This window comes from Rhinoderma darwinii, chromosome 1 (genome assembly GCF_050947455.1).
Source record: "Rhinoderma darwinii isolate aRhiDar2 chromosome 1, aRhiDar2.hap1, whole genome shotgun sequence".
Lineage (NCBI taxonomy): Eukaryota > Metazoa > Chordata > Amphibia > Anura > Rhinodermatidae > Rhinoderma > Rhinoderma darwinii.
In genome coordinates this window covers 388,628,994-388,655,021 of record NC_134687.1, presented here as the reverse complement: position 1 = coordinate 388,655,021, position 26,028 = coordinate 388,628,994, and the positions used below count along the sequence as shown (strand labels likewise).

The 26,028-nt window shown below is 39.9% G+C and overlaps 1 protein-coding gene across 5 annotated transcripts in view; it reads right to left on the bottom strand.

The window, feature by feature from the left end:
* The window catches only part of NTRK2 (neurotrophic receptor tyrosine kinase 2), a 240,212-nt gene that overhangs the window by 206,278 nt on the left and 7,906 nt on the right, over positions 1 to 26,028 (bottom strand). For all 5 annotated transcript variants that reach the window (XM_075828697.1, XM_075828669.1, XM_075828691.1 and 2 more), the window contains exon 3: positions 3,265 to 3,339. In XM_075828697.1, the coding sequence (XP_075684812.1) occupies positions 3,265 to 3,339 (75 nt within the window). The remainder of the gene's footprint in view (positions 1 to 3,264; positions 3,340 to 26,028) is intronic.

Genomic DNA, 26,028 nt, shown 5'->3' with positions numbered 1-26,028 from the left:
TCTCCTATCTATCTATCTATCTATCTATCTATCTATCTATCTATCTATCTATCTATCTATCTATCTATCTATCTATCTATCTATCATCTATCTATCTATCTATCTATCTATCTATCTATCTATCTATCTATCTATCTATCTATCTATCTATCTATCTATCTATCTATCTATCTATCTATCTATCTATCTATCTATCTATCTATCTATCTATCATCTATCTATCTATCATTGTGTTATCATTAGCTGTATTTTTTTATTAATTAATTAACTTATTTATATCTAACTTTTTATTTCTCTAGTTTACCCCTTCTCTTTCCAGTTGCAGGAGAAAGCACTTGGTTATTATGCCAGTGTATGTCAAAATCCCATAGCAACTATTCTATCACTGCTTTCCTTTTTTAAACTATACATTTCTGTATATCATGATTGAATTTATAATTTCCTTTCTGAATACCTTATGCCAACAAATATCAAGAGCCAGGTGGCCAGTGTGCATGCAATTCTGCCAATGGAATCTAATGTAGGGTTGTTTTCTATTCATGCCTATGAAAGTTCCCACTGCCAGTAAATAAGTTGAAGTGACTGGTAGCATGGTCCAATTCATTTCTAAAGTCTACAGCATTGTCCAAGCCATGACTCAGAACGTTTCTGAATTTATTTCCGGAAATAGCCGAACAGACACGAAGCGGCTAAACACTCACACGAGCGCTTCAGCTGCTTCGTTCTAGCGATTGGTGGGGGTCTCAGTGCTCGGACCCCCACCAATACAAACTTCTGACATGTCACCATGACATGTCAGAAGTTTGTCAAACGTTTAGCTACACTTTAAGGTAATGTTCCCACACACAGGATACGCTGCAGATTTTCTTCAACAGAAAATCTGCAGCAGAATCTCTAGAAAAACGCTGGTAAATCTGTGGCAGAAATCCGCACCAAATAGTGCATTGGTTATAGCAAAGTATATGTGCACCTGCGGATTTCCAGCGGTTTCTACTGCGTATCCGCTGCGTAAACACTGTAAAAACCGCAACAACATTTGCGGAATTTCTGTTTCTCATTGAAGTCTATGGGCCAAACACGCAGCATCTTCACACAGAACACACGGCAAAAATTGACATGCTGCGGAAATGAAAAACGCACCGCGGAACACTTTCCGCACGACTTTTGTGCGTTTTTTTCCACAGCGCGGGCATGAGATTCTCTAAATCTCATTCACTTTGCTGCTACTGTAAATGCTGCGGAATTTCTGCACAGAATTACGTTGCAGAAATTCTGCAGCGTTTACACAACGTGGGAACCCGGCCTAAACCCGCAGATAAATTAGTCACAGAAATCCACAGCAAATATTGCGTTTTTGCTACACATATTGCTGCAGAAACACAATATAGCCGCGGAAATCATTGCATATTTTGTGAAGCGTTTTTACCTGCGGATTACCTGTGGTGCATTGATTGTAGAAATCGCAGTAAAAAAACGCAACAAAATACAGCTTGCGATATTGACAATGGATTTTATGCTTCCCATTCACGTCTATTGTAATAACACACACTGCAGCTGAATTTCCGCATTCATTATTTGCGGATTTTAGCCCCAGCGTGGGGATGAGATTTGTTGAAATCTCATTTACTTTGCTGTTTACTGTAAACGCTGCGGATTTTCCGCTTGTTAATGCGTTGTGCAAAAAAATCTGCAGCATATCTGGCCTATAGGGAGCATACCCTTAGGCCTTGTTCACACAGTGCAGACTTGCTGCAGGTTTAGTTTTTTTTTACCAAAACTAGAATTGGATCCAGGAGAGAAGATCTACAAGACCTTCCTTTATCTATTTCTTATGCCTAGGTTCCATTCTTGGCTTAAAAAAATACATGCAAAATCTGCAGCAAATCTGCACTGTGTGAACAAGGCCTTAAGGTGAATACACACGTGGTAGATTTTGTTTCAGAAATTTTTGTGACTGAAAATCAGTTCTATTCATATGAATGGCACTTGCAGAAATCCAAACTGCTGCAGAAACAACCCCATTCAGATGAATGGAACTAATTTTCATTGGCAGAAATTTCTGAAACAAAATCTGCCATGTCTGACTGCAACCTTATAATGTGTGAGTAAATGAATAATATATAACAGGAACTAAGAGCAGGAGACACAGGGGTGATAATTGGACAAATAATAAATGTTTAGGCTGGGTTCACACGACCATGTTACGTCCGTAATGTACGGAACGTATTTCGGCCGGAAGACCCGGACCGAACACACTGCAGGGAGCCGGGCTCATAGCATCATAGTGATGTACGACGCTAGGAGTCCCTGCCTCTGCGTGGAACTACTGTCCCGTACTGAAAATATGATTACAGTACGGGACAGTTGTCCTGCAGCGAGGCAGGGACTCCTAGCATCGTACATAACTATGATGCTAGGAGCCCGGCTCCCTGCACTGTGTTCCGTCCGTGTCTTCCGGCCGAAATACGTTCCGTACTTTACGGACGTAACATGGTCGTGTGAATCCAGCCTTAGAGGAAGGATAATTAAAGTTACTTAATAGCATAATACAAAATACTAATTAATCACATACTAGAAATGTACATGAACCTGCATTTTTGGAAATACAGTTTTGAGGTATTTTCAGCTACAGATCTATAAGCCACATGTTAAAGTAGATGATGATCACACAGTATACTATAGTTAACTATCATTAAACTGGCCCAAAATAATAAGTCTTAGGGTATATTCACACGGCAGCGTCCGTAACGGCTGAAATTACGGGGCTGTTTTCAGGAGAAAACAGCCCCGTCATTTCAGCCATAACGACATGTGCAGGCGATTGAACGCCGCGTTCATTACGGACGTAACTGGAGCTGGTTTTCCATGGAGTCCATGGAAAACGGCTCCATTTACATCTGAAGAAGTGACATGACACTTCTTTGGCGCGGGCGTCTATTTACGCGCCGTCTTTTGACAGCGACGCGTAAATATACGCCTCGTGTGTACAGACAAACATCAGCCCATTGCTTTCAATGGGCAGATGTTTGTCAACGCTTTCAAGCCGTATTTTCGGACGTAATTCCAGGCGTAAAACGCCCAAATTTCGTCCGTAAATAAGCCGTGTGAACATACCCTTACTTCTTCCAAATTTCATCATGACAAATCATAGTTCCAAAGTTCAGCAGGAAGCTGGGGAACAAAGGTCCTTTCTATCCTGCACACACTCGGCCAGCTACATCTCTCCTCTATACCAATGTTTAGAGGATAAAAATCAATACTTACAGGTTTCTGAGTCCAGTATAAATCTTAACGTCATCCTCGTTGATTGAGGCAAATAAACGCTGATTTGCAATGTAACTAAAAACAAGAAGAGAAACAAATAAATGGACTGTTTCTTTAACTATGTAAACATACTTCTATTCACAGTCATACTCACTCATTTCTAATTATTAACATTATCAAAGTAATAACCAGAGCAGAACTAATCATGGCAGAATTCTTGTTAATGAAATCCACAATGCTTTAACCTGGACTTCAATATCCTGAATTTTTCATGTAAATGTTTCTTTTGTACATTGTGAAAACATCATCTCCCTATAGTCCATGCCAATGGCGGATCACCATTGGGGAGGTTCGGATGGCGGCCCCTGGCCCAAGGCTACCAGGGGGCCCATGGGATCCAGCTGGCTCCCTGCCTCGCCATTCGGCGCTTTAGCAATGATGAAGGCGACACGGTGACGTCATTTTGCCGCCCGATTTGTTCTGCTGTATGAGGCATAGTCTCTGACCAGGCCTGCATCTCTGGATTATAGAGCGGTAACGGTGACATGTGATCATGTAATGTTGTTTTTTTTGTCAGTGGGCAGTGTTGGGGGCACTATCTACAGGGGACTCTATAGGGGGCATTATCTACAGGGGGCACAATCTACATTGCGCTTTCTACAGAGGACTCTATGGGGGCACAATCTACACGGTACTCTATGGGAAGCACTCTACAGGGGGCACTGTCTACAGGGGGGACTATCTACAGGGGAATCTATGGGGAGCACTATCTACAGGGGGCACTATGTACAAGGGACACTATGGGGGCACTATCTACAGGGGGCTCTATGGGGGCACTATCTACAGGGGACTATGGGGAGCACTATCTAAAGTGGGCACTATTTAGAGGGGGCTCTATGGGAGCCCTATTTTCATGGGACTCTAAGGGTACCACTATCTACAGGGGGCACTATCTACAGGGAGCACTTTCTACAGGAGGCTCGATAGAGGGCACTATCTACAGGGGGTTCTACTATTATATCCAGGAGCATGGTGTATGTTGCTATTATACTCAGGGACGCAGTGTATGGTTCTATTATATTTAGGGGCGTAGAGTGTGGCACCATGAGAATTCTGTTTTAATTCATAAGTGCGGAAGTGTTGGAAAATTGAAGAGCCAAAGACATCTGAGTGGCATATTCTGCAGAAATGGGTCGTGGCCGGGAGAAGTCTGTACCGAATGGAGAACAAAAGAGAAAAAGAACAACTACAATATGAGAAGACATCACATGTGAGTTACTTGATTTATAGACAATCTGCCACCTCTCCTGAGGTCTCCTGTCTGTTGAAGAAAATTCTTGTATTCCACAAAGTCTTTGTGTAGTCCAGGACTTATAGACAAATGGGTTTTTACCATTCCCCTTGTCAAGAACATGTGTCCCAACACAGTGTGATGCTGTTAGCGATGGTTGGTGACTGTCAGTATGTAGGGACACAGCTCTTTGTCAAGGGGAATCGTCAACTTGTCAATGCTCACACAGAAAGGTGGTGTTAACTATAGACACGGTGTGGCAGGGTGGCAATGGAAAAGGGGGGCTCAAGTTTGGGGAACAGCCCAGGACCTGTGGCCTACTTAATCCGTCACTGGTCCATGCAGTGATATTAGTCCAGTAGCTGTATTTATGAGGGGAGTGCTCCCTCCGTCCCTTTCAGCAGTGTATCCATGCAGCGACTGTCAGTCACTGGTGAGAGGGGCCGGTTGGAGGCAGGGAGGGGCGGAGGAACGTTCCCCTCACTAATACAGCGGACTGATAACTATGAGTCCACTGTAATCTTTGATAGCTGCTGCTCACCAAATAGCATAATATTTTTGGTGCTGTCTGAGCTTATAGTAGAGCAGACCTGTCCCCATACTGTGTTGCAGCATATTGTGTCAGAAACCAACATAAATCTGACAGACAATTTTTTTTTATATTTCTGACTTTATAAGTTTCTCCAATTGAATTGGATAATGTGTTTTATTATTTGTATTAGGTGATAAAAAAAAAATTGCATCAAAAGTACATGTTTGGATTTGTATAATCAGGGGGTAATTTTTTTTATAAAGAAAAAATTCTAGACAATATTTTTAGAACTACCAAAAATCTCTGTGCTACTGCATGCAAACACAGTGTGTGGATGGGCCCTTAGTCTTCTGTAAATAAATAACTGATCAACAAGCAGTGTATCCTATACACAGAGACACCCGTCATCAATTCCTATGGCAGGGAACATTAAAAGGTTATTCACAGAAAGGAATGACTTCTTGCCACTTTATGATTAATGGGGGATACACAACGTTTAGAAAGTAATAACATACTAGCAAGGTGCTATCACTTTCTGTGATGGGAATAACCTTAACTATATACTGTATATTTAAAAAAAGGTTGTGATATTACAAAAATGCTGGACAAATCTTCCTCAAATAAACAACAGAACAACAAACTAAACAGAAAAAGTGTACTGAACTGGGAAAACGCAATGGGGGGAATTTATTAAGCAATCTACTCTGATTTTCTGGAGTAGAAAGTCGCAATTTGCGCCAAAAGGTAGTTTTGCAAATTTTTGTTTATGCCGCCGCCTCTGCCTCTTTATAAAAAATGGGTGGGGCTTAGTTGAAGGAGCGGAGCCACCCATGGCCGGACACATATACTAACATTTACGCCAGAAAATGCCAGTAAATTATGGTTATCCCTTTCTGGCGCACGGACAGCTGAAGATGTGAGAAATTTATGGTGGTACCTCTTAATAAATGTATCACATCTTACTCCAGCGGTGTTCCTTCTTAAACTATAGTATGAAACACCATTTTAAATAAATCTCACTAAATAAGTTTCAGGGCATTTAAACAGATTTTTTTGCAAACATTTTTCCAACAGAAAAAACTCTATTCAATTATCTGAATTGGGTTTCATTCAGGCTATGTCCCTCCGGTTGACCCACACACCAGGAAGAGGCAGCAACATACGGTATCCCACTGTATAAGCATACATTGGGATATGTCGTCCATAGGCTCCCATTGTTAAAAAAAAATGATAATGCGAGTTATATGTTCTGTTTACTTTATACAGTTCGTTGTATGAAATAGGGTAGTCTACTACGCTATTCCATACATAATTTTTTTGTGATATACAGGCCCAAAAGAGGCCAAAAATACACTCTTTTGATCTCTGTCAGGTTAATGGAGCCCTATGGATACATATAGTGTGTACAATTTTTTCGGCCATACACTAAGCGTACATCATTAATATGATGTGACCTGGTGTATGGAACAGATATTCAGTCGAAGAAATGTAAGCAATAAATCTGTCACATGTGAACATACAATATTAACAGATGGAAGCAAAATGGTGCGTTCAAAGCCAACATCCCTCCCCGACTTCATGAGCAGAATGCAAATTGTTCCTCATTGTGCTTTAAACTAAAACTATGACTATGACTGAAAACTGATGAGATTGTCTTTTTACATTATTATTATTATTATTATTATTATTAAAAAAAAAATATATATATATATATATATATATATATATATTTACTATTTAATGGGTAAAACTCAGTTAAACCTGTGAACGAACACGTAAACATTAATATAAAATGGAGTGATTAGTCTAATAAACATACATATTATTTACTTTACATGCATGGGAATATTATGCAGTTTAATTTGATAGACTGTTTACTTTGACTTTGAACGAAACTTACTAAGATTTCTTAAAAGCCGTATAAAAAAAGATATATTTGAAGCAAACTTAGTGCTTCACTATCTTACCAGATAAGGTCGCTTCAATGTATTTAGTTTGTTGTAATAATAAACACGGTTATGTTTAAACTGGCCATAGGCATAACATACAGGAGGGAGAAGCTGCGAGGCACTTGAAGAACTACTTGTCTTAGGTGGGGATGCACGGAGGGGCTAACTCCTTAACTACATTACGCAAAAATAATTTGGCTGGGAAGGGTCCAGATTTCCATGCTAATAAACACCGTTTAGCCTCAGCCATAAAATTAAAACCACCTATGTAATATTGTGTAGGGGGTGCGACCTATGCATGAAGTGGCAGTCAGACCACGTAAAGTTACAGAGCAGGGTCACGGAGTGCTGAGGCGCTTAGTGCATAAAAGTCACCAACGCTCTGCTGACTCAATAACTTCAGACTTCCAAACCTTTTCTGGCATTAACATCCACACAAAAACTGTGTGCCGGGAGCTTCATGGCATGGGTTTCCATGGCCGAGCAGCTGCATGCAAGTCTTACATCACCAAGCACAATGCCAAGCGTCGAATGGAGTGGTGTAAAGCAGGCCGCCACTGGACTCTAGAGCAGTGCAAACATGTTCTGTGAAGTGATGAATCACGCTTCTCTATCTGGCAGTTTGATGGACGAGTCTGGGTTTCACGAATGCCAGGAGAATGTTACCTGCCTGATGGCATTGTGCCAACTGTAGAGTTTGGTGGAGGAAGGATAGTGCAATGGGGATGTTTTTCAGGGATTGGCTGAGGCCCTTCGTTCCAGTGAAGGGAAATCCTAATTCTTCAGCATACCAAGACATTTTGGAGAAATGTTTGCTTCCAAATTTGCCGGAACAGTTTGGGGAAGGCCCTTATCTGTTCCAGCATGACTATTCCCCAGGGCACAAAGCAAAGTCCATAAAGGCATGGTTGGGTGAGTTTGGTGTGGAAGAACTTGAAGACCTGCAAAGTGGTCTGACCACAACCCCATCGAACATCTTTGGGATGTACTAGAACAGAGATTGAGAGCCAGGCCCTCTCGTCCATTATCAGTGTCTAACCTCACAAATGCTATTCTAAATGAATGGGCAAAAGAGACCACACTCCAAAATGTTCCACAGACACATTCCAAAATCTTGTAGAATGCCTCACAGGTCCTCAACTGGCAGCTTCATTAAATAGTACCCGCAAAACACCAGTGTCAACGTCTACAGTGAAGAGGCGACTCTGGGATGCTGGCCTTCAGGGCAGAGTGGCAAAGAAAAAGCCATATCTGAGACTGGCTAATAGAAGGAAAAGATTAATATGGGCAAAAGCACACAGACATTGGACAGAGGAAGATTGGAAAAAAGTGTTATGGACAGACGAATCGAAGTTTGAGGTGTTTGGATCACACAGAAGAACATTTGTGAGACGCAGAACAACTGAAAAGATGCTGGTAGAGTGCCTGACGCCATCTGTCAAGCATGGTGGAGGTAATGTGATGGTCTGGGGTTGCTTTGGTGCTGGTAAAGTGGGAGATTTCTACAAGGTAAAAGGGATTTTGAATAAGGAAGGCTATCACTCCATTTTGCAACGCCATGCCATACCCTATGGACAGCGCTTGATTGGTGCCAATTTCATCCTACAACACTACAACAGGACAATGACCCAAAGCACACCTCCAAATTATGCAAGAACTATTTAGGGAAGAAGCAGGCAGCTGGTATTCTATCTGTAATGGAGTGGCCAGCGCAGTCACCAGATCTCAACCCCATTGATCTGTTGTGGGAGCAGCTTGACCGTATGGTACGCAAGAAGTGCCCATCAAGCCAATCCAACTTGTGGGAGGGGCTTCTGGAAGCATGGGGTGAAATTTCTCCCGATTACCTCAGCAAATTAACAGCTAGAATGCCAAAGGTCTGCAATGCTGTAATTGCTGCAAATGGAGCGTTCTTTGTCAATGTCTTGACTATATTTTCTAGTCATTTTGCAACTCATTTGATAAATATAAGTGTGAGTTTTCATGGAAAACACAAAATTGTCTGGGTGAACCAAACTTTTGAACGGTAGTGTATATATGTGTGTGTGTCTGTGTGCGTATAGATGTGCCTATGTGTATATATATATATATATATGTGTGCCTATATGTATATATGTGTCTCTGTGTATGTATACTGTATATGTTCCTGTTAGTGTATATACGTATCGACATGTGAGTGTATATATGTGCCTGTAGGTATATATATATATATATATATATATGTACCTATGTGAAACAGCACATGTGAATGTGCCCTAAAAGTGTGCAGAGTGCAGCAATGGAGAGTCTCTTACAGGGCGCAATCCAACTTAAGGCCAGCCATGTGTGTAGATCCCCCTCGTGGCACAGAATCAGCTCTGACCTGTTGAGGCTTTGACTCCCCAAGACCTCTGAACGAGTCCTGTGGTATCTGTCACCAATACATTAGCAGCAGATCTTTAGAGTCCTGTAAGTTGTGATGTGGGACTTCCATGAATCCAATTTTTTTTCAGCACATCCCACAGATGCTCGATGGGATTGAGATCTGTGGAATTTGGAGGTTAAGTCAACACCTTAAATTCTTTCATGTTCCTCAAATCATTCCTGAACATTTTTTGCAGTGTGACAGGGCACATTATCCTGCTGAAAGAGAACACTGTCATAAGGGAATTGCCATGAAGGGGTTGGCTTGGCCTGCTACAATGTTTAGGTAGATGGTACATGTCAAAGTAACATCCACATGAATGCGAGGATCCAAGGTTTCCCAGCAGAACATTGCTCTGAGCATCACACTGCCTTCGCCAGCTTGCCTACTTCCCATAGTGCAACCTGGTGCTATCACTTCCCAAGGTAAGTGATGCACACGCACCCCGCCGTCCACATGATGTAAAAAAAAATGTGATTCATCAAACAAGGCCACCTTCTTCCATTGTAATAAGATATAAATCAAAGTAAAGCACTCTGACTGGCACTAGTAAAAACCCACAGTTGGTGTCCTATCTTAAGTCAAAAATATTAAGAGAAAAAGAGTTTAATGCTCAAAACAATCACAGATAAAGTTACACGTAAATTCAGCGTAAAACAACATGTAACACCATGAAATAGACAATAGGATCTTTGTTGCAGTCAGTTAGTGTATATTGGTGTTCCTGATGATTCTGGGACCCATAGTTCCACGCAGGGAAGATGCTTCAAGTAATGCTTTCAATGTTCACACCTGATACGCCGAGATTAACACAACATAGTATTATGGAATCTCTAGTTGAGCAATTCCCAGAGTGAACGTTCATGGAATTTCTATGTGAGCGATTCCTCAATGGCAGCGGGAGACTGTCTGGAACAAGCGTGCAAGTAAATACGCTACCTCAAATCCATCACAACTCTGATCTGCAGAGTCTAAGGCTACTCCATGGTCTCCAACAGAGCCCACCGCAAGGCAGTTTGGAATTGGCTGCCTAGAACCCAGGTTGCAGAGTACGGTGTTGGACAGGTGGTGCAATACAGCCAATACCAGAACAGATAACAAGATAGCCAGAGGGAAAACAGAAAGCCCAAATCACAAAGCTACCGGATATCAGGGATTGCCGAGGTCAAAACCAGCCGGGAGCAGAATGTCCAAATCAGTAAGCAAAGGTTAAATCCAGAGACAAGCCGAGGTTCAGTTCCAAAAGTCCAAATAGTCAAAGGTACAGGGTATAATCAGAAGCTTGATCAAACACAGAGAAGTGAGATAGGCTCTGCAACTAAAACCAAAGCCGCCCAGAAGCTAGACTAGTAGTCATGGCAATCTTAAAGGGACAGACATTTCCTAACACATAGTGCAGCACAGCTATTTGTTCATTTGAATGAAAATGGATTCATTATACTCACTGGAGTTAAAATCACAATGTGCTCATAATATAAAATTTCCACGTGGCCTGCCAAGTATAACTTATCTACTCGACCAAGGGTTTCGAGTTTCTGGCTTCTTCCAGGGCATACTACGCGTGTACAACTAGTACACTTTAAATAGCTGCCCATGTTAGATACGTAGCCCAACAATGTATCAGAAGGTTAAAAACATATCAATGAATTAAAAACATATAAACATGTTATTACATTTGACAGAATTCTCTATTGTAAAAGTGCTGAATTGCAATACGGACTTTCAGGATATATACACGCTAATAAATTATTTTTATAAATGTATTACCTTACCTTATCACAGAATATACTGGAAAACTCCAAAAAATAAAAACTCTTTACGATATATAATGCACCGATATAAAAATTACTAAAAATATATACTTTAGAAAAATATAATTAAAGATCTATGCACATGTAACACCATATTGTCCTATATCATATAACTTTAAACAAAACATATCTAATAGACTCTAAAACACCTCCCAACAATATGAAATGTGTCAGTATCCTTACGTAATCCTCGTCATAATATAAACAAATAAAAAACTAGTTGTAACAATGAAAATGTATTTATAAAAATGGATGAGTCACATGACACCTAATAGCAGCATTTATTGGGCTTTCTCTTTTGAATCTCTAATATATGTATAGGAATATCGCTAAACACAATACGACAAGTAAACATCGAAATTTAGCCTTAAAGGTAACAAATAGCGGTGATCCATTTCACAGAATATATTAAAACTATTCATTAATGCAGATATGTAACCTTTATCAATCTATCTAAGTAAACCTGATTTTTTTGCGTAAACCTGGATTATTACCCCTGGATTATAACCCCTGGATTATTACCCATGTTTCCAGCGTGATTGAACCCAATGTACTCCAAAGCTCAGAGGTAAGTCCCAATGTATTATGAAGCTTAATTCCTCTACACTACCCCAAATGTACCTAGAAGCAGAACTATTTCTGTAAGAAAACACTTTAATTATAATTCAGTATTTAAGGTCTTGAATTTATGAATCCAATAGCTTTCATGTTGACTCATTGTTTTTTATAAAATTGTCTCCCCTCCAGTTTTTCCTTACCAATTCCACTGCATAAAACTTACTTCCCCTTCAATTTTTACTATGTAAAATGTGCATAATGTGCAGAGACTGTAATCCAATTTTAATTTCCGGTTATTGTTACAATATTCCGCTATCCTTTTCTTCAACTTCCTAGCCGTTCTGCCAATGTACTTTAGTCCACACGAACACTCAAAAATATATATGACCCCTTGAGAATCACAAGTCATAAATATCATGATTTTAGCTGATATGTTTCCTGTTTTATTGGATAATATTTGTATACCCCCTTAAATTCTGTTATGCCTGACTTCTCTACACGACTTACAGCGTAAACATGGAAAGAAACCTTTATTGGCAAATGTGTTTTTTTGTTTGTTCTAATTTGACTAGTGGTAATTATATATTTTACGTTATTTGTTTTTTGAGATCCGCTGAAATTAAGGGTCCAATAAGTGGCTTATTTTTAAGTATATACCAATTCCGTTTAAAAATATTTTTAATGACGTGATTCAGTATAAAAATTAGTAAAGAATAGTACCACCAACTGATTATCTTGTGTTCTGTTTAGTTCCATCCCCTATGTCATTTACACCCCCTCCTTAGATACTTCCATCCAGGCTCTATCTATTTGCAACCTTTTTTGTATGATATTGGACTGGGTGAAAAAATCTTCTTATTTAGAGCAGTTTCTTTTGATTTGTTTAAACTGCCCTTTTGGAATGTTTTCAAGCTACGGCCTGTGGTGGCAGCTAGAAAAGTCTATGTAGCTGTTGCTGTCCGTTGGCTTGAAAGAATTCTGAGTCCCCAATTTTTCACCATTTTTAAAAAATCTCTATGTCGAAAAAATTTAGACTCCCTGTACTGCATTCAGTTGTAAATTTTAAGTTATTGGTATCGTCATTTATAAAGTCTATGAAAAGTCTCCCAAATAATAACGATATCGTCAATATAACGTTTGTATATTTTCATTTTGGTACGATAGGGGTTAAGGGAGCAGTAGACACATTTATCCTCTTAGACGGCCTGGTACAAATTTGCATAACTAGGTGTGAATTTTGCACCGATGACAGTACTGGCGGTTTGGAGGTAAAAACTTTCACTGTATCAAAAACTAGTTTTTCTCCAAACTGAATTGGATAAGATCTAAAATAAAACACCAAAAAAGAAGAGCCCACGGAGTCTATAAGTCAAAATGTAAAAAACACAGTCTTTTTATTACCAAAAATTATTACAAAAGTTACATATACACAATTTTAAAAATGAATCACAGATAACAACAAGATAGCCAAGAGAGAGTGAGTGTTCAAAAACATGTTTGATTATATCAATACAGATATTGAATTGAGCCCCAAAAAAGTGCATAGTGCAAAGAAAGGGGGGGGGGGGGGGGTCAAGCATGATATGATTACTCTAGGCTATATATGTAAGCCTCTATAATTTGAATCAGAAAATCAAATACAGAACTCATACTATTAACTACCATTGGATTTCCAAAAGCCGATGATAAAATGCTAAGTGCAGGTTTTTACCAGAAGGAATCCAAAAAGGAGGATCAAGTACTAACCCATGTGGCTGAAGCTCAAGTACTGGCGACCTGCCCCAACGCGTTTCGGCTTCAGCCTTCGTCTGGGGATCAGATCTAAAATAAACTGAGTTTTTTTTAGGGCACATCCTATTATCCATTTCCAAAACACCCTTAACTGTCAGTGCGGAATACATGTGTATAAGGAACCTACATCACACGTACACATAATGGTAAGTTCATCAACCTGTATATCATTAATCCCTTGAATAACTTGTTCTAGTCTTTGAAATATGAGCGAGTCTCAACTACATACTTTTGTAGAAAAAAATTGATGAAATTGATTTTCCTTATTTGTATGTACCTTAAAGGGAACCTGTCACCAGCATTTCACCTATTGAACTCTACTCACCCCCGCTGGCCGCTGCTGTCAAAAGTTAATTGCCGTTAAACCCTCTCCTAAACTCCTCCTCTGACTGTAAATAATGGTCTGCAAACATTTTGCACCTTTTATAGTAATAATCCGGCAGTCTCGTTCATTCCTGCTCTTATTATCGTCCACCACCGAAAACTGGCCCGCGCTGAATGACGAAATCTCATCTGAGATAGGAGCGCATGCGCCCGTCATGTATGGTCTGACACCCTTCCCTGCTTTGTCTGGGTATCAAATCTAGTTACTTTGCATGTGCCGCTATGGTATCCTGTTCTGTGCACGCACCAAAGCAGGACAGTGATGCACAAGCGCGGAATTTTGTGTGCGCTGGGGGGGGGGGGGAGGGTAGGAGCTGTCAATCAAAAGTAAAGAGGCGGGGCAAACTCGGAATGGCTTGAGGAATGAAGATATGACACTTTTCAAACTAAGATATGACTCGTATATGCTCATTAGCATACGGCGCCGGAACACTAAGAAATTGAATACTAAAGGTACAGAGCCTACTTAGAAGATATTTGTGGGTTACATAAAAATTATTGATCACCCACTTCCACCAGGTACTGCTGGTTTAATAGGTGAAATGCTGGTGGCAGGTTCCCTTTAGGCTGGGTTCACACGTGGCGGAATTTCACTTAAATTCCGCTGCGGACACTCCGCAGCGTTAATCCGCAGCGGAGCCGTTTCTGCATTGACTTCCACTTCTATTTAGAAGTGTTCGTTTAGACGATGCGTAACATTCCGCTGCGGAGCATAGGCTGCGGAGCGGAATTTGGTGTCCGCAGCATGCTCTGTCTGTTGCGGAGCAGTGGCGGACTCATGGCGGAATTTCTCCATTGACTTCAATGGAGATTCTAAGTTCTGCAATGAAGTCCGCAGCTGTCATGCACATGTTATGTGTGCTGCGGATGCGTCTTGCTTTTTTAACATGACATTTCTTCATTCTGGCTGGACCTATGTATTTCTAGGTCTACAGCCAGACTGAGGAAGTCAATGGGGCTCCCGTAATGACGGGAGCGTTGCTAGGAGACGTCTGTAAATAGTCACTGTCCAGGGTGCTGAAAGAGTTAAGCGATCGGCAGTAACTGTTTCTGCACCCTGGATAGTGACTACCGATCACAATATACAGCAACCTGTAAAAAAATATAAGTTCATACTTACCGAGAACTCCCTGCTTCTGTCTCCAGTCCGGCCTCCCAGGATGACGTTTCAGTCTAAGTGACGGCTGCAGCCAATCACAGGCCAAGCACAGGCTGCAGCGGTCACATGGACTGGCGCGTCATCCAGGGAGGTCGGGCTGGATGCCGAAAGAGGGACGCGTCACCAAGACAACGGCCGGTAAGTATTAAATTCGTTTACTTTCACTAGGGAAAGTGCTGTCCCTTCTCTCTATCCTGCACTGATAGGGAGAAGGGAAGCACTTTTCCCGCAGTCCGCAGCAGCTAGTCCGCATCAATTTACTGCACATTTTGTGCAGATCCGCAGCAGAATCTGCAACGCAGATTCTGTGCGGCATTGATGCGGACAGTTGCGGAGGAAATCCGCCACGTGTGGTCATGCCCTTAAGCAAAAAATAAATGACGAGTGTCTTTGGATATTTTATATTTAAATACTTATATTCTCTGTTGTTCAGGATGCCGAGACCGTGCTGCCCGGGTTTTGTGTTCTCATTGTTGGTGGAGACAATTTTGTGGGTTGGTGCTAGGATTTCTGTCCTTTAATAGGACCCACAAAATGTTCCCCACCAATAGAAGACAACACAAAACCCGGGCAGTACTGTGAAAGACAGGCTAACAAATCAGCCAGGGGCATCAACGTCAGGAAATCAAGAATACACCAATAATAAGAAAAATTTAAGGGAACGAAAAATAAGGGAAAATGTGATGGCAACAAAGAGACAAAAGGAATACTAAGAGCCACCACATGTGAGAAATCTGATGTTTTTAATTTAAGTGTAATGATGGGGGTAGGGAAACAAGTGAGCCCTAATCACCCGCCACTCAGTCCCTGCCTACTTGCAACGACCCGCCCTAGGCGACGGGGTACAACTGGGCGACGGTCCCTACGCTCAATAAGTGCACGACAGACAAACAGACAAGGGTACACAGAAGCAAGGGAAAAGGGGCAGTTGCCCACGGCAACACCGTGAGCAACAAGAGTGGTGAACGAGCCGAGTCAAACCAGGAGTGTACGAGGTACCAAACGCAGAGCAGGAGAGTAGTGAACAAGCCGAGTCAAACCAGGAGTGTACGAGGTACCAAACACAGAGCAGGAGAGTAGTCAGTAAGCCAGGGTCAATATGAAGCAGGGTCAAATAGTTCAAGAAGCTGCAGCAGGGCCAGGAAACCAAACGAGAAGAATCACAAGCAAGGAGGAACAGGAAAGGCAGGTATAAATAGACAGAGGGCGGGAGCTAGCTCCGTCTGGCCAGGCTGTGATAGGCTCTCCCACTCCTAAGCCTGCCATCCTGAGTGGAGGAAGATGGAGTCAGTCTCACAGACATAGAAGCAGGTGCAGACTGATTACCTATGGGCGTTGACACAGAAGCTGTGCCTGGCAGATCCTTTACATTAAGTAGCAAAATCCTTACGAATGCGCATTATGTTGTTCTAAATAAAATAATTACGTTTACCCCTGCAAATAAACTTGATAAACTCTCCGCTTTTATTGACATACCTAAATTACTTTGTTCTATTAATTTAAAAAAATATTTTCATATTTTCTATCTCATACCGACAAAAGATCATTTGTAGAGTATAGCGCATATGTGCACACCAATTTAACGCAGATTTTATACTAAATGTATTAAATAATGGCTGTGTGGGAACCTTCAAATGTATAGTAATTTATTAGTTAAGTAAGTCCCTTCCAAATAGTAGACATTATAATTTAACCAGGGAAGGAAAAACAAGAATATTGTTCTAAAATCAGAATACAAGAATGGGAATTGTTATTTTGGATTTAGAAAAATTTGATAAAGAAATTATGAGTTTATTATATGATAAACATACATGCAAAAAAATTGAGAAATTATTCAGTTAATAACTATAAAAAAAGACCTGAAGGTGCTATTAGACAGTGCTAAATAACTCAGCATCCTGAACGACAGAATATAACTATTTAAATATAAAATATACGGAGACCCCAGTCATTTATTTTTTGCCCAAGGTACATAAATATAGGAAAATCCACCCGGTAGGCCTATATCGGCGAGGATTGAATCTTTAACAATTCATATATCTGAGTATATCGATTTTTTTCGTACAAAAATATGTAGTTGAGTCTCGCTCATATTTCAAAGACTCAGGACAAGTTATTCAAGGGATTAATGATATACAGGTTGATGAACCTACCATTACGTGTACGTGTGATGTAGCTTCTTAATACACATGTATTGCACACATTTTGGGTATTGCTGCAATTGAGCGTTTTTTGAAAATAGATTATGGGAAATTCACACCTAGTTATGAAAATTTGTACCTGGTGGTAAAGGAGGATAAATTCATCTACTCCTCCCTCAACCCCTATCGTACCAGTATGGAAATATACAAACTAAATCATCACTATTTGGGAGGGCACCTTAAAATACTTCATGGGCTGTTCATGGGCTTTAAACATTACAATACCTATAACTTCAAATTCTTAGACCTGGAGACTTTGAAAATTAGTTAACAATTATGGAATTAGATTTTTTTCAAGCCAATGGACTGCAACAGCTACGTAGACTTTTCTAGCTGCCACCACAGACCTTAGCTTCAAAGAATTCCGAAAGCGCAGTTTAAACATATCAAAAGAAACTGCTCTAAATAAGATTTTCTCACCCAGTCCAACATAATGCGTAATACGAAAAAGGTTGCAGAAAAAGAGATTATGATGATAACAAATTGTATCTTTTATTTTATCTTTGAAGGGAGGTGTAAATGACATAGAGGATAGAACTAAACAGAACACACAAGACAAACAGTTGGTGGTACTGTTCTTTACAAATTTTTCTACTGAATCACGTCATTATATTTTTAAAAGGAATTGGTATATACCAAATGATCCACTTATTGGACCCTTCATTCCACGAATTCTAAGATAGGGTACAAAAAAGCAAAAAACTTAAAACATATAATTACCACTAGTCATATTAGAACAAACAAACAAAAAACACGTTTGCCAATAAAGGTTTCTTTCCATGTTAAGGTGTGTTGAGATGTTGGACATAAAAGAACTAAAGGGGGTATGCAAATGGTATCCAACAACACAGGAAACATATCGGCTAAAATCACGTACTTTATGACCTGTGATTCTCAAGGGATCATAAATATTATAGAGTGTTCGTGTGGACTAAAGTACATTGGCAAAATGGCTAGGAAGTTGAAGAAAAGGATAGCGGAATACTGTAACAATATCCGGAAAGGGAAATTGGATCACATCGTCTCTGCACATTATGCCAGAATACAAAAAAAAAGAGGGGGAACTAGGTCTTATGCAGTGAAATTGGTAAGAAGAAGCTGGAAGAGAGACAATTTTATAAAGCAAATGAGTCAATGTCAAAGCCATCGGATTCATAAATTTGAGACCTTAATACTTATTGGCTTAAAGAGGACCTGTCACTGGGTCTTACACAGTGAGTTTGTATTCTTACCTAATAGCCGCTGTGTCTAAGAGTCCAGCGGTGTTTGTCCAGTACTTGTGCGTGCGTCCGTCCCCCCCATTGCTGAGCTATGGACCCCACTTTATTTAGCAACCAATATGGAAATGACCCACTGGCTAGCCAAGTGTGTTTGGCCGCCAGCGATTCTTAATGGGCGGAGCTAACTCTGAGCCTCTGATGATGACCTATCAGTGTGAGGATGTTTCCTAAAGACTGTCTTTAGGAAACAGGCTCATGCCGATAGGTCAGTGTCAGAGGCTCAGTGTGTATCACTGTGACAAACCGATCAGCAGGGAGAACAATAGTGAAGCGGGGTGCCCTGCATGAAAGCCGCCGTGCCATGGAAGATATAATCGGCAGGTTTACCTGTTATTAATGAGCGGCATCACAGCAACTGTCAAGCAGGTGCTCTCATTTATACATTGAGTCTGCTCGCATGCTGTCAAGCATTCTGTGTAAGTGTCACAGCAAGTCTTCAGCCAGCTTGGTCTCACGCCATGAAACTGGTTGAAGACTCTTTAAATATTGATTTTGAATTAAAGTTTTTCCTTAAACAAACAGTTCTGCTTCTAGGTACATTTGGGGTCTAGTAGGGTAATACGTTGGGACTTACATCTGAGGTTTGGAGTTCTGTGGGTTCGATCACGCTGGAAATAAGGGTAATAATCCAGGAATAATAATCCAGGTTTACGTAAAAATGTAGATTTACATAGATAGATTAATGACAGGTTACATATCTGCATTTATGAATAGTTTTAATATGTTCTGTGAAATGGCTCACCCTATTGGTTACCTTTGATGCTGAATTTGCGTGGTTACTTGTCGTATTGTGTTTAGCGAAATTCATAGACATATAATAGAGATTCAAAAGTAAAATAAATAAATAGCCCAATAAATGCTGCTATTATGAGTCATGTGACTCATCCACTTTTATGAATAAGTTTTCATCATTACAACTAGTTTTTTTATTTGTTTACAGTATGACGAGGATTACGTAAGGATACTGACACATTTCATATTGTTGGGAGGTGTTCTAAAGTCTTTTAGATATGTTTTGTCTCAGGATATATGATATAGGGCAATATGGTGTTACGCTTGCAAAAATCTTTTAATTATATGTTTCTAAAGTCTGTATCGTATTTTAGTACTTTTTATATTGGTGCATTGAATATCATTTGGAGTTTTCCGGTATATTCTGTGATAAGGTATGGTGTTACATGTGTAAAATTATTTTTTTAACGTGTATATATTGTGAAAGGATGAACGCCTCCAAACATCTGCGTTTTTTTACGCGGCCGTTTTGAAAACCATAGGTTTCCGTTTCCATCACCATTGATTTCAATGGTGACGGATCCGGTGCCAATGGTTTCCGTTTGTCTCCGTTGTGCAGGTGTTCCGTCGTTTTGACGGAATCAATAGCGTTGTCGACTAAGCTATTGATTCCGTCAAAACGACTGAACCCCTGCACAACGGAGACAAATGGAAACCATTGGCACCGGATCCGTTACCATTGAAATTAATGGAGATGGAAACGGAAACCTATGGTTTCCGTTAGTGTCAGTCAGGGCTCCATTCCAACGGAAAGCTCCGACGGAACGGAGCCTTGACGCAGAAGTGAACGCAGTCTAACATTGGAGACTTTTTAATTTGTATTAGTTGTACACGCCTCGTATGCCCTGGAATAAGCCAGAGAGGCGAAACCCAGGGTCGGGCAAATATACTTGGTCTACTGCATGGAAACTTTTTGTTATGCCGCATTGTGATTTGAACTCTAGTGATTATAACAAATATTTTGAGCGGTAAAATCTTTTTCTCCTTACTCCTTCTTCCATTGCTCCATGGCCCAGTTCTGATGCTCACGTGCCGATTGTAGGTGCTTTTGGTGGTGGACAGGGGTCAGCATGGGTACTCTGCCCGGTCTGCGGCTGTGCAGTCCCAAACGCAGCAAGCAGCAATACACTCTGTTCTGAAATCTTTCTATCATAGACAGAATTAACTTTTTCAGCAATTTTTACTACAGTAGCCCTTCTGTGAAATGAGAACAGACAGGATAGCTTTCGGTCACATGCATAAACTATCCTTGACCGCCCATGACCCTATCGGTAGTTCACCAGTTGTACCTTTGTTGGTCCACTTTGGTTGGTACTAACAACTGCATACCGGGAACATGCCACAGGACCTGCTGTATTGGAGAAGCCCTGACCCAGTTGTCAGTCATCACAATTTGGCCCTTGTCAATTACATTTGCCTATTTTTTATGCTCCCCTCAACTGTCAATGGTTTTAAAGTTATGGCTGAATGGTGTGTACTTACAGTAGATAGGCAGGTAATGGCAAATTGCTAATAATGAAGTAGCAGCTCAGCTGCCAAAGAAATATATAAAAAAAAATAATAAATCAGCTTTAGAATGGGTCAAACCTGTCATGTAAGGGTTAACCTAATCATCCAAGAGAAGTTAGAAGAAAAAGAAGATGAAACAGTCACTGACACATTGCATTATTGACCATGAATTATAAACAAGCCGGTTGCTTCTCAAATTTTCTAAATTTACAAATTTTCCAAGAGGTGGTCTCAAATTCTCCAAGAGCTGCCCACGACTTCCCCACATTTTTTGGGTAAATAATCGAGCCATGTTAGCTATAACTAATATTAGAAGTGTTAGGGCATGTTCACAAGTGGCAGAATATTTCCGCTGCAAATGTTGGTGCAGATTCGGGGCAATTACGCTACGAATCTGCACCAACATTTGCATATTTGACAGGTAATTCAGACGTTGCAGATATCGCAGCGGACTTGCCACAGATTTCAGTTTTTGCATTGCAAAGGCTGAAATCTGCAGTGAAATTCCGCTTCTTCTCCGCAACACAATGAGCATGCTACAGAGGGGAAATTCTGCACCGCAGCCTGATTTCCGCACAGTTATTTTCCGCAACACCTTAACTAAGTTTCCTAAAAATGTATAGAAACAAATGTAAAAAATGGCTGCTGCACAATTAAACAGAAAATCCGCCACGTCTGAACGTGGCCTCACTTTTTGCTCACAAGAGATTGACGATATATTGTTAATAATATCTCACCAGCTAAAGACAAAATACATGAGCAGATATTGCTGTTAGGGCTTACAGTATAAAAATAAACTGCCTATATGGCTTATTTGATAAGTTAGTAGGAATTCTGCATACAATTTCCAGTCTTTTACGATCAGCCAGGTGGCCATAAATGCCTGAACTGGCCATTTGGGTAAGTTGCTTATACATTCAGCATTTCACATTCCAATGTCATTCAAGTTTACTACTGTTAATAACAGCATGAAGAAAAGTTTCAGTAAGGATGTTTAAAGGTACAGCACACTAAACCAACAACTGAATGAGAGAAAAAACACCAATCCGTCACTCTGGAAAAGATTTCGCAGGATCCCATTCTTTTTACACACACCACAGAGAACACGTGGTCACAGTTTGCGATTAATTGAAGTGAAATTTCATCTGAAAATTCTAAAGCATTACTTTACTGTATGAACTGTAAATGTATGGAACATGCTGCCAAAGGATTTGGTAATGGCTGAAAGTGTGGATAAAATTAAGAAAGGATTAGACATCTACCTTGAGAAACACAATATACAGGGTTATTGATATGAATGTAGTGTTAATCCAGGAATTTTTTGAACTTTATGGCAAACTAGTCTATGGTTTCTACCTCCCTCTGGATTAACTGGGATTTGTGAATATAGAGGATGAATTTGTTGGGCGGGTGTCTTTTTTTGTTTTTAACCTACTTTGTAAATATTTAACTAGTACGCGATTTAACCTTAAAATCTTACTTTACGTTGCCATGAAAGGTGAGAAAACCCAAAGAATCTCTATATTAAATGACCTTAGGTAAAAAATTGTATGAGGGCTGGAGGTTTATTAAGGACTATAATGTAGTGAATGTAGTACTATAATGTAGTGAATGTAGTACGTAATGTAGTGAATGTAGTACGTAATGTAGTGAATGTAGTACTATAATGTAGTGAATGTAGTACTATAATGTAGTGAATGTAGTACTATAATGTAGTGAATGTAGTACTATAATGTAGTGAATGTAGTACGTAATGTAGTGAATGTAGAACGTAATGTAGTGAATGTAGTACTATAATGTAGTGAATGTAGTACTATAATGTAGTGAATGTAGTACTATAATGTAGTGAATGTAGTACTATAATGTAGTGAATGTAGTACGTAATGTAGTGAATGTAGTACGTAATGTAGTGAATGTAGTACTATAATGTAGTGAATGTAGTACTATAATGTAGTGAATGTAGTACTATAATGTAGTGAATGTAGTACTATAATGTAGTGAATGTAGTACTATAATGTAGTGAATGTAGTACTATAATGTAGTGAATGTAGTACTATAATGTAGTGAATGTAGTACGTAATGTAGTGAATGTAGTACTATAATGTAGTGAATGTAGTACTATAATGTAGTGAATGTAGTACTATAATGTAGTGAATGTAGTACTATAATGTAGTGAATGTAGTACTATAATGTAGTGAATGTAGTACGTAATGTAGTGAATGTAGTACTATAATGTAGTGAATGTAGTACTATAATGTAGTGAATCTAGTACGTAATGTAGTGCATCAGTTATGTAAAAATGAAATGCAGCTTTATAGGTGCAAAATGTCTTAAAAGGTTGAGTGGTTTATATTCCCAATTGAGATCCATTATTTGTTACTATTATGAGACCTTTAAACCTTTTAAAGCGCGTCTGCTTGTTTATATAGGGCTATTTTACAAAACAATACGTTTTCATGGATCATAAAGTGAGGACATTATCTCCCAGATATGCACTAGAAAAATAAATCCGACTATATCAACACATGGTAACAATATCAAATATAAATATATAATCCAAAGATGGACAAAAGCCCAAAATACAGAACTCTGTACAAGGAAAGACTCTTTAAGGCAAGTAATACATTATAAAAAAAAAGAATAATAATAAATCAAGCGAAATCTCTGCTGGCTTATAGAAAACACCCCACTAAGTGGAGAATATAGAGATGGCAGAGACATATGTAGATTATTACAGACATTTTGAGACTAGGGGAAAATGCAGGTCCATTGACATAGCAGGAAAGTGTCCAAACTAGCCATGGATCAGGTGGCATTTGAAAATAAATCTTCCTTCTCCCAACACAAACTAACAAAAAAATCATATTTTTGGCTATGAATTGATAAAGATAGAATAATTGATATGTAATAAAGCGATGTAATATTCTGGTCCTGAATGGGGCACTAGTATATAACCTAGTGAAAAGGGAAAACTGGAGCACAAGCAATGACATTTTATGACCAGTTATGAACAATCCACTAGGTTTCCTTTGCACACATTTTTTATCCATCATTTCTACTTGAAATAATATTCAAGTTTATTAAGATGGTGAAGTAAGGAAAGATCGTAAGATTGCAGGACTTTGTATCTAAAAGATAATTCAGTAATGTAGCAAGGTAACATCTACGTCTCTAACCAGCATAACTGCAAACTATATATACTTATTATATTGATAGTCTAAGGATATGTTCACACAGGATGGATACGCTGAATAAAAGCATACAGCGTATCCGCCCTGTTTGCTGCTGGGAATTCTGGACGAAAAAACGCACCAAATTGTGGTGCAGTTTTCGAGCCGGAATGTCCGCTGTGGAAAACTGCACACAAAAAAAAAGGATACTTACCACGGTGACGCACCCCTCTGACGTCCTGACGCTCTGCAGCCCCGGGACGACGTTTCATCCCATGTGACCGCTGCAGCCTGTAATTGACTGCAGCAGTCACATGGTATGAAACATTATCACAGGAGGCCGGCCTGGATGAAGAAACACAGATTTCTGGGTAAGAATACATTTTTTATTTTAGTTGCGCTTTTTGCGGCGGAATTGGAATTTGTTCAAATCTCATCCACTTTGCTGCTACTGTATTATGCTGCAGATTTTCCCCAACTAAATCCATTGCGGAAAAATCTGCAGTATTTACACAACATGTGAACTGACCCTATGGGCATGGCCAGACGTGGCGTATTTCTGCAGACACTGTCTGCATCAATGCCGCACATAATCTGATTCTGTTGCGGCTTTGCCTAAAATCTGCAGTAAATTGCTGCGGATTAGCCGTTGCGTATTCAGGTGAAGAGTACTTCCTGCTGTCTTTTAAAACATTTCATCTCCGTCTGGCTATAGACCTAGAAACACATAGGTCCAGCCAGAATGATGAAATATCCTGTTCGTAAAACCAATCCACAACGCAACACACATAGCATCTGCGGAATTTTGAATCTCCATTGAAGTCAATGGAGAAATTCCGCAATGAGTCCGCAACAAGTCCGCTACACGTCCGCAACAGCCAGTGTATGCTGCAGACACCAAATTCCGCACCACAGTCTATGGTCCGCAGCGGAGTTTTCAGCCACGTGTGCACGAACCTAACTAAAAAGGTGTGGAAACAAATGGAGAAACTGTTCGCTGCGGATTTCCGCAGCCGACTGGTCGCAGCGGAATTCCAGAGCAATTCCGCCACGTCTGGCCATGCCCTAATAGGGAAATGGAGATTTTAAGGACATGATGTATAAAGATAACACATTTATTGTTATCATGGCAAAAGTACGGGCACAATTTTTAAGGTAAGATGTTTGGACACACACTCCCCATACGTTATAGAATCAAGGAATTTAATTCTGCACATCTTAGTTAGCCCAACAAAAACGTTTTAGAAATTTGTTCCTAACTATTCTGACATCCAGACCATCTTATATATTTGAAGATGTGACACATGCAGATTTCTCTAGATATTGGAGTGTGTTTTGCAGCTGGTTTCATAGAATATTTGATATACTATAGGGCAGATGTACTAATGTGTCTGCAGATCGAATGTGTCGTAAATTGTGCCAAAATCCAATGCATCTTGACGCATCTCTTGTTAAACCAGATGTTTGTGCCTCACTAGGCACCTTTTAAAAGTATTCTAAAAAGGGGTGTGGCTTAATGGCAAAGGGGTGTGTGAAAGGTAGACCATTGTGCAATATCGTACGCCAACAAAAACTGCCACAATATTCTGTCGCAAACTAAGCCAAATCAAAGGTGGCATAAAAACGAGAAAAGGGTCTTACAGGTCAAGAAAGATGCGTTACATTTATCACACAGCATTCACCACTGTGAAAGATTTGGCGCATCTTCTAACTGCCTTGTCTAAGTTTACGCGGTCTAAATGTTAGACTGCATAAGTACATTTACCTCTATGTTTGGACTCAATCTAAGACCCAAAACATTAATATAACAGAATATAACCGCATGGGATGATCTTTATTATTAACTGTGTATGTAAAGCGATTATAACCTATTACGTTTACCGAAAGTCCAATCAACCACCAGCAATGGGTCAGTATAGCAATACAAAAATAT